We start from the raw sequence: 9,948 nt of genomic DNA, 5'->3' as shown, positions 1-9,948 counted from the left end.
TTGTGGTTTAAGATCCGTGTCTTCTATACGATTCCATTGGTCAACTTCTCTGTTTTTATGTCAATACCAAGCTTTTTTCAATACTGTAGCTTTGTAATACAGTTTGAAGTCAGGGATGGTAATGCCTCCAGAAGAACCTTTATTGTATAAGATTTTTTTGGCTATCCTGGGTTTCTTGTTTTTCCATATAAAGTTGATTATTGTCCTCTCAATCTCTGTGAAGAATTTTAATGGGACCTTGATTGGGATTGCATTGAATCTATAGATTGCTTTTGGTAGAATTGCCATTTTTACTATGTTGATCCTTCCAATCCACGAGCAGGGGAGATCCTTCCATTTTCTGGTATCCTCTTCAATTTCTTTCTTCAAAGACTTAAAGTTCTTGTCAAATAGATCCTTCACTTCCTTGGTTAGAGATACTCCCAGATATCTTATGCTATTTGTGGCTATTGTGAAAGGTGATACTTCTTTGATTTCCCTCTCTGCTTCCTTATCCTTTGTGTATAGGAGGGCGACTGATTTTTTGGAGTTAATCTTGTAACCTGCCACGTTACTGAAGGAGTTTATCAGCTGTAAGAGTTCTTTGATGGAGTTTTTTGGGGTCGCTTATGTATACTATCATATCATCTGCAAATAATGAAAGTTTAACTTCTTCCTTTCCAAATTGAATCCCCTTGATTCCCTTATGTTGTCTTATTGCTATTGCTAGAACTTCAAGCACTATATTGAAGAGATGAGGAGAGAGTGGACAGCCTTGTCGTGTTCCTGAATTTAGTGGGATAGCCTTGAGTTTCTCTCCGTTTAGTTTGATGTTAGCTGTCGGCTTGCTGTAAATAGCTTTTATTATATTTAGGAATGACCCTTGTATCCCTAATCTCTCCAAGACCTTTATCATAAAAGGGTGCTGAATTTTGTCAAATGCTTTTTCAGCATCTAATGAGATGACCATATGGTTTTTTTCCTTCAGTTTATTTATATGATGGATTACATTGATAGATTTTCGTATGTTGAACCAGCCCTGCATCTCTGGGATGAAGCCTACTTGATCGTAATGGATAATTTTTCTAATGTGTTCTTGGATTCGGTTTGCCAGTATTTTATTGAGAATTTTTGCGTCAATGTTCATGAGTGAGATTGGCCTGTAATTCTCTTTCTTGGTTGAGTCTTTGTGTGGTTTAGGTATCAGGGTAACTGTAGCTTCATAGAAGGAATTTGGCAGTGACTCTTGTGTTTCTATATTATGAAATACCTTAAGGAGTATAGGTATTAGGTCTTCTTGGAAGTTCTGGTAGAATTCCGCATTGAAACCATCTGGTCCTGGGCTCTTTTTGGTAGGGAGGTTTCTGATAACAGTTTCTAATTCTTCGCGACTAACAGGTCGATTTATAGCATTTACCTGGTCCTGGTTTTACTTTGGTATATGGTATTTATCTAAAAAACTGTCCATTTCTTTTACATTTTCCAATTTTGTGGCATACAGGCTTTTGTAGTAAGATCTAATGATTCTCTGAATTTCCTCTGTGTCTGTGGTTATGTCCCCCTTTTCATTTCTGATCTTATTAATTTGCGTGACCTCCCTCTGCCATTTGATTAGTTTGGCTAAGGGTTTGTCAATCTTGTTGATTTTCTCCAAGAACCAGCTTCTTGTTTCATTGATTCTTTGAATTGTTTTCTGTGTTTCTATTTTGTTGATTTCTGCCCTCAGTTTGATTATTTCCAGTCTTCTACTTCTCCTAGGTGAGTCTGCTTCTTTTTTTCCAGGGCTTTCAGGTGTGCTGTTAAGTCACCAATGAGTGCTTTCTCTGTTTTCTTTAAGTGGGCACTTAGTGCTATGAACATTCCTCTTAGCACTGCTTTCATTGTGTCCCATAGGTTTGAGTATGTTGTGTCTTTGTTTTCATTAAATTCAAGAAAGACTTTAATTTCTTTCTTTATTTCTTCCTTGACCCAGGTGTGGGTCAGTAGTTGACTGTTCAATTTCCATGAGTTTGTGGGCTTTCTGGGGGTAGCATTGTTGTTGAATTCTAATTTTAATCCATGGTGATCCGATAAGACACAGGTGGTTACTAATATTTTTTTGTAATTGTGGAAGTCTGCTTTGTTACCAAGTATATGGTCAATTTTTGAAAAGGTTCCATGAGCCGCAGAGAAGAAGGTATATTCTTTCCTATTTGGGTGGAATGTTCTATAGATGTCTGTTAAGTCCATTTGGTTCATTACCTCTATTAAGTCTTTCAATTCTCTGTTAGGTTTCTGTCTGATTGACCTGTCCATTGGTGAGAGGGGAGTGTTGAAGTCTCCAACTATTAGTGTGTGTGGTTTGATGGCTGCCTTGAGATCTAGAAGTGTTTCTTTTACATAAGTGGGAGCTCTTATATTAGGGGCATAGATATTCAGGATTGAGACTTCATTCTGATGGATTTTTCCTGTTATGAGTATAAAGTGTCCCTTTCCATCTCTTCTGATTGATTTTAGTTTGAAGTCAACTTTGTTGGAAATTAGTATGGCCACACCCGCTTGTTTCTTAGGGCCATTTGCTTGATAAACCTTTTCCCAACCCTTTACTCTGAGTAGGTGTCTGTCTTTGTGGTTGAGGTGTGTTTCTTGTAAACAGCAAAATGTTGGATTCTGTTTTCGTATCCAGTCTCTTAGCCTGTGCCTTTTTATAGGTGAATTGAGTCCATTGATATTAAGTGATATTAATGACCAGTGGTTGTTAACTTCAGTCATTTTTAGTAGTAGAGTTTGTGTGTTTCCCTTCTTCTATTTGTGCTGGCGAAGGGTCGCTAGATGCCTGAGTTATTGTGGGCATTGTTGGACTCCTTGGTTTGTGATTTTCCTTCTATTACTTTCTGCAAGGCTGGATTTGTGGCTGCGTATTGTTTAAATCTGTTTTTGTCCTGGAATATCTTGTTTTCTCCATCAATGGTGAATGCAAGCTTTGCTGGATATAATAGTCTAGGCTTGCATCCATGTTCCCTTAGTGTCTGTAGCATATCTATCCAAGACCTTCTGGCTTTCATGGTTTCCATTGAGAAATCGGGTGTAATTCTGATAGGTTTCCCTTTATATGTTACTTGACCTTTTTCCTTTGCAGCTCTTAATATTCTTTCTTTATTCTGTATGTTTTGTGTTTTGATTATTATATGGCGTGGGGATGCTTTCTTTTGATCCAGTCTATTTGGTGTTCTGTAGGCTTCTTGTACCTTCATAAGAACATCCTTCTTTAGGTTGGGGAAGTTTTCTTCTATAATTTTGTTGAATATGTTTTCTGTGCCTTTGAGTTGTAATTCTTCTCCTTCTTCTACCCCAATTATTCTTAGGTTTGGTCTTTTCATGGTGTCCCAGATTTCCTGAATGTTTTGTGTTAAGAATTTGTTAGATTTGTTTAGTTCTTTAATCTGTGAGTTTATTTCCTCTATAGTATCTTCAGAGTCCGAGATTCTTTCTTCCATCTCTTGTATTCGGTTGGAAATACTTGTCTCTGAAGTTTCTGTTCGTTTACTCAGAGTTTCCATTTCCAGTCGTCCCTCAGATTGTGTTTTCTTCAATACCTCCATTTCATTTATCAGGTCTTCTACTGTTTCCCTTACCTGCTTGATTGCTTTTTCTTGTTTTTCTTGTTTTTCTTGGGTATCTTTGAGAGATTTATTTATTTCCTCTACCTTTTTGTTTGTCATCTCCATTTCTTTATGGCAGTTTTTTACCTCCTGTTTAAGGTCCTCTATTATTTTCATAAAGTACTGTTTAAGGTCGGTTTCTTCTATATCTTCTGGGGTAGGGTGTTCAATTCTTGTTGTTTCGGGATGTCTGGCTTGTGGTGATGTCATGTTGCATTTCTTGTTGTTGGAGGAGCTCCTGCATTGGCGCCTGCCCATCTCTTCCTTCAAAAGGAGCCCGGAGGCGTTTGGTGTCCTAGACCAATCTTTGCTGTGACTAAAACTGGTTGGATCTCCCCAGTGCCAGAGGAGGACCTATTCCTTGCATCACAATCTGAAGAAGCCTGCACCCCTCCGCAGGAATCCTCAGACCTGCCTGGAGGCCAGAGTCTGACCCCTTTGGGTGGATGGCCTTAGAACAGGAGCAGGACACCTGAGAACACTAGGGAAAGCTTGGGAGACACAAGCCTGCAAAGGGAAGTGGGGGTAGGGGTTCTGTGCTCTCTTCCAGGGCAGGTTGCCCCTGGGTCCGCATTCACTCACCAGTTCAGATGGAATGTCAGGGCACAGGATCAGGGATTCCAGGCAGCCCAGGGTCGCAGCCCAGGCAAAAGGGCCAAGGTGGGGGCAGGGCGGGATGGAATACCACACAGCGAACCTGGCAGCACAATATGAAGGAGCCAGCACCCCTCCTCAGGAATCCTCAGACCTGCCTGGTGGCCAGAGTCTGGCAGCACAATCTGAAGAAGCCCGCACTCCCTTGCAGGAATCCTCAAACCTGCCTGGAGGCCAGAGTCTGACTCCTCTGGGTGGATGGCCTTAGAACAGGAGCAGGACACCTGAGAACACTAGGGAAATCTTGGGAGACACAGGGACGGGAGAAATGGACACAAGCCTGCAGAGGGAAGTGGGGGTAGGGGGTCTGTGCTCTCTTCCAGGGCAGGTTGCCCCAGGGTCCGCATTCACTCACCAGTTCAGATGGAATGTCAGGGCACAGGATCAAGGATTCCAGGCAGCCCAGGGTCGCAGCCCAGACAAAAGGGCCAAGGTGGGGGCAGGGCGGGATGGAATACCGCACAGCGAACCTGGCAGCACAATCTGAAGGAGCCCGCACCCCTCCGCAGGAATCCTCAGACCTGCCTGGAGGCCAGAGTCTGATCCCTTTGGGTGGATGGCCTTAGAATAGGAGCAGGACACCTGAGAACACTAGGGAAAGCTTGGGAGACACAAGCCTGCAAAGGGAAGTGGGGGTAGGGGGTCTGTGCTCTCTTCCAGGGCAGGTTGCCCCCGGGTCCGCATTCACTCACCAGTTCAGATGGAATGTCAGGGCACAGGATCAGGGATTCCAGGCAGCCCAGGGTCGCAGCCCAGACAAAAGGGCCAACCATTCTTGGCTCTTTTGTGCCCCCTGCTGATCCTGAGATACCCTGCAGGTTCATTTGTCATGGCTTACACTGAAGTTGCACAGTCTAGATGGAACATTGACATGTCCTTGAAACTTCAGTGTTCCCAAATTTAGGACCAGAGAGAAAGGAATTTTGCTTACCAGGAGTTGCTGATTGGATGTTTCATAGATTGACTTTAAGTTGTTTCTATATTACCATCAATATCCCCCTCCGTTCCAGTCTCTTCCCTGGTGGCAGCTGGATTCTGCTCTTACAGTATGCAATTTAAAGTTAGTGTCACATGGAGAGAACAGGGTAGGTGTTTTCTTCATCAGGCTATACCTATAGCAGAGCACCTGATGTCAGAAAAAAAATTAATAATTAAAAATATGTTCACATTGGGAAGGAGATCGAAATCAAGGGAATACTTTCTGAACAGAAACAGAGGAGGAGTAGAAGTGACACTGGGGAGATAGAAGAGGAACTAGGAGAAGAGGAGGTTGAAGAAACTGAAATCTCAATGTAAAGTACTTTTAAAAATTTATAAAAATTACTTGCAAACTCAAAGCATAAGTACAATAAAATATTATCCTTTATAAGCAACTTTTCTTTATCTCAGTGGTGCAAGGACATATAAAATGTAGCTGTCAACAAGTTTAATAAATCAATTAATGTACTTAAAGACAGAAAAATTAATCAAGGGAATATATGCTGTGGCTTAGTCTTTTTTCATACTGTATTTGCATGCCTTTAAAAGAATCAGAGGAGAAAGAAAATCTCTTTAACAAGAATCCTTGTTGGTAGAGGATACTATCTGTATACAGATTTATCTCTCCCTCTCAACCTTTCCAAGTCCAGGAATCTTTAATTCCTGTACAGAGCATGTGTTAGTAAAGCTTTTAAGGAGTTACATGTTTCCACTAATAAAGGATAGTTATGGAATATCCTCCAACAAATGTGAGACATCATTGCCATTACTTAGTATTTAGCATGCATGTGTTTCAATTTTCAAAGTGTGGTTGTACATATTAAAACAAAATTATATGCTACAAGAAGTAAGAGTATTCTTGCATTTTTACTTGAAATTTGGATCATGTATTAAATCATATAATTTTCCAAGACAGAAGCATCTGAGACATATCAGATGTATGGTTTCTCCTCATTCACTAGTCAGAATTGATACAATGTCCTGTGCATTGTCAGCTCAGAGGGAAACAATCTCAGGGAAATAAAAGCACTTCCCATTATAGAGGAACAAATCTCCTTAATGTTCAGAGTTCTGGATGGGCTTATCTTGGCATTCCTAAATCTATGGTTTTCGGTAATATGTACAAGGAGCACTTCATACTCCAGTGTGAGAAGATGCAGATGGCTATCATGGGTGGCAATGTAGAAGAGTGGTGTGGGAGGTTCTTCTATCTATGCGTTTCTATAGTTGGTTAATAAATAAAGAATTTCTTTGGACCTTTAGCAGGGCATAACTTAGGTAGGCAAAAAAAGCTAGGCTGAATGCTGGGAGAAAGAAGGGCAGAGTCAGGGAGATGCCATGAAGCCACTGCTAGGGATAGAGGGGCTGAAACTTTGCTGGTAGTTCACAACCTTGTAGTGATGCACAGATTAATAGAGATGGGTTAACCTAGATGTAAGAGTTATCCAATAAGAAGCTAGATTTAATGGGCCAAGCAGTGCTTTAATGAATACAGTTTCTGTGTGACTATTTCAGGCCTCAGCTAGCCAGGCAGCTGGGAACCAACAAGCAGCCTCTTCCTACAAATTGGCACACCAACTTGGTGGACTAAATCCATGTAAAACCTGAGAGAGCTTGAAAAGAAATTCTAGACACAAAAAATAGAGTATAACACAGCTTCTTCCTGTTTGTTGGTGACATGCTGCAGCTACTTTAAGAGTGGTTTTGTGATTCAGCCATAGCAGGAAAACAGCCACACCATTTTGAAATGCCAGCTTTCGGGAAACCCTGTCTCGAAAAAACTAAAAAAAAAAAAAAAAAAAAAGAAAGAAAGAAATGCCAGCTTTCTGGGCTGTCCTGCCAGTGCAAACTCTCACTCTTTCAAACAGGAAGTCTGGCTACAGAGCATTTGGATGGGGTTTGTGAGCAGACTGCTGCAGCTTGCTTAATGGCTACATGGAATGACTGTGTGCCTGAGAATGGGGTTGAGTGCATGGCTCAGAGGTGCAATTAGCTCCATCATGCTGGACTGTGCCAGCAAGTAGGAAGTACCATATATATCATAGTATTGCACAGCTTAAGTTTTAGCCTGGGCAGGAAAGCAAGAAGCACCATATATACCATAGTAATGTTGCAGTTTAAGCTTTAAGAAGAGCTTAGCATTTTCAAAAGCACTCCTGGATATGCAATATAGATAAATCCAGATGAGCCATAGTCTTGAATAAATATATGTAGGCTTGGAAGAGAAGAAAAAGTATAAGAAGAGTCATAAAATAAAGTTAATGTTTTAAAAATAAAGTCTTTAAAGAGACAGAGTACAGATAGTCATAGATTAAAAAGAGTAAAGAGAAAAAGTCATGTAAAAATGGAACCTTCACAGAGAGTCTGGATTATGGATGTTATTGTGTTATCTTTGAATTTTTTGACTGTGAATGAGCTAAATACAGAGACACATTACATTGTATGGGCTGCTAAGCTAAACCAACACGTACATTATAAAGGTATCCTGACTTCAGAATTTGGGTCTAAGGATATGTTGCTTTGGAAATGAGGTTCTTCTTTTATTTCCACAGAAGATGAGAAACTGTGGATTGCTTCCAGACCAATATGGTTTGTTGGACAAGGACCCCAGAAAGGCTGCCATGAACACCCAAAAATACCCTCAAAAATGCTTTGCTCAATAAACAGCAGGAAGCAGATTGGAGATAACTTCACCAATATTCCCATTTATTATCTGTAAATATTTGTTTACATTTAAAGGGGGATATCTTATAAAGATTTTCAGTGGTATGAATCTTGTTTATTGATACAAATTTAAGGACAATTTTGTTATATTGTTTATATGTATTTCTCAGCTTGATTAAGGTATAGTATTTGTCCAGCTCATTTTAAAATACAATGTAAAATTTAAAAATATAGTTAAATAGATAATCATCTATAATAATCAAGCTTTTAGTATGGTTAGTTATGTTTTCTAGATGTACAGATGTGTTTCAGATGTGTTTCAGATATATGAGTATTCCTCAAACCTATAAAAGACTAGCATTTAAAATGTTTATGAGCATAGAACTTTTCACAAAATTGAGACAGAACTGCTCCTGGCAGCACCAATTACTTCAAGAGAAAGATAGGCATCAAAGAAGTTCCTTATGGAGTTGGTTAGCCATTTGGGAAGGAAACTGCTTTTGCCTGGACTGTTTAACTGTGATGCAGGACCTACAGTGAAATGACAGCTGAACTTGCCTAAAGTTTAGGTAATCCTTCAGGGTTCCTGATACATGAAAGTCTACTAGACATTCTGCAGGATATAAAAGAAAATGACTGGCAAACTGCCAATATAGATGGAACAGTCTTTGAAATTTTCTGCTTTATGTGAAAATTTGCTGGATACTATGGACCTGTAGGCTGAAGAAATCACAGAGGAAGTGTTTTTTGGAAGACCAGTGTCATCACAGACAAAAACCAAATTGGAATAGATATGGCCTGTGGTGTTATGAGAAGTCCCCTTTGGTGGTGACACATCTCTCCAATATTCACCTCTTTATTTATATTCACTCCATGGTTAACATCCGATGGTTAGTCTAAGTCCCCCTACATCCAGTATAAAATGTCAAGACTCTTTAAGTAGCTATATAGGTGGTTAGTGGTAAACATATTACCAAGGCATGGTGAGCTCTAGGGAATCCTAATTCAGCATCACTTTAATTATAGTTGCAAGTTTGAAATGTTCATGAAGACCCTGTGAGACTGTGTGAAGTGATAGACAAAAAGATACTCAGGATAATTATTTTTTGTGAAAGTCTTCAAGCCAATCTTCTGTTTCATTTCAGTCCCAGTGCAACTTCCTGCTTCTCCAGCTTTTCTGACACACTCAGGATGTGGTTGCAACACTGTGTCTTGCACAGTAATAGACTGCAGAGTCCTCAGATGTTAGGCTGTTGAGATCCATATAGGCTGTGCTGGAGGATTTGTCTACAGAGAGTGTGGCCTTGCCCTGGAACTTCTGAGCATAGTCAGTATTACGACTTATAGGATAAATCCTTCCAATCCACTCCAATCCCTGACCAGCCCTCTGCTTCACCCAGTTAATAGTATAGTCAGTGAAGGTGTAGCCTGCAGCCTTGCAGGACAGCTTCACTGAAAACCCTGGTTTCCCTAGCTCTGCTTCAGACTGTAGCAGCTGGACCTGGGATTCGACATCTGCAGAGACAAAGACAGAATAGGTATCATTGTTATCTCAGTAGTGTTCCTTATTAGGATTCTGAACTTTGAAAGGCTGTTACCTGTAGCTACTGACATAAGAAAGAGAGTGATCCAGCTCAAATTCATGGTGAAGACTTTGTGTCTTCATTGACTGTGCAGAAGATACTGACCATATATTGTCCTTTCCTGTAAACATCAGTGTTTTTTTACCACAGTAGACTCTAGTAATTTGCATATTCAAGAGCAGTGAAATGTTTAGAGAAGGACCTAGCCCAGATATAAAAGAAGGAAGTAGAGGAGATGTGGGTCAGACAGCAGTATGTAGAGCTCCATGTAATAATTCTTCTAAGGAAATGCATCTCATACACCTTCCCTAAGTCATGGGCAGCCCCTCTGGGTGTAACATCAGGGCTTAAGTTTTCAACTGATTTTTGTCTTGAGGCATTTGCTTCACTTTGTGACAGGTATTCAGATGGATTTACAGCAGGTGGTTGTGATCATGATGGTGGTGATG

At 40.3% G+C, this 9,948-nt stretch overlaps 1 gene segment (V, D, J or C); it reads right to left on the bottom strand.

Moving 5' to 3' along the window:
* Positions 1-9,102: 9,102 nt before the first annotated feature.
* On the bottom strand, positions 9,103-9,560 carry LOC119819807. The segment is given in 2 exon segments: positions 9,103-9,431; positions 9,515-9,560. Coding segments are annotated over 2 exon segments (375 nt in total).
* Positions 9,561-9,948: the final 388 nt, after the last annotated feature.

This window comes from Arvicola amphibius, chromosome 7 (assembly GCF_903992535.2).
Source record: "Arvicola amphibius chromosome 7, mArvAmp1.2, whole genome shotgun sequence".
Taxonomy (NCBI): Eukaryota; Metazoa; Chordata; class Mammalia; order Rodentia; family Cricetidae; genus Arvicola; species Arvicola amphibius.
The sequence above is the reverse complement of the archived record's forward strand: the minus strand, read 5'-3'. Positions and strand labels throughout refer to the sequence as shown.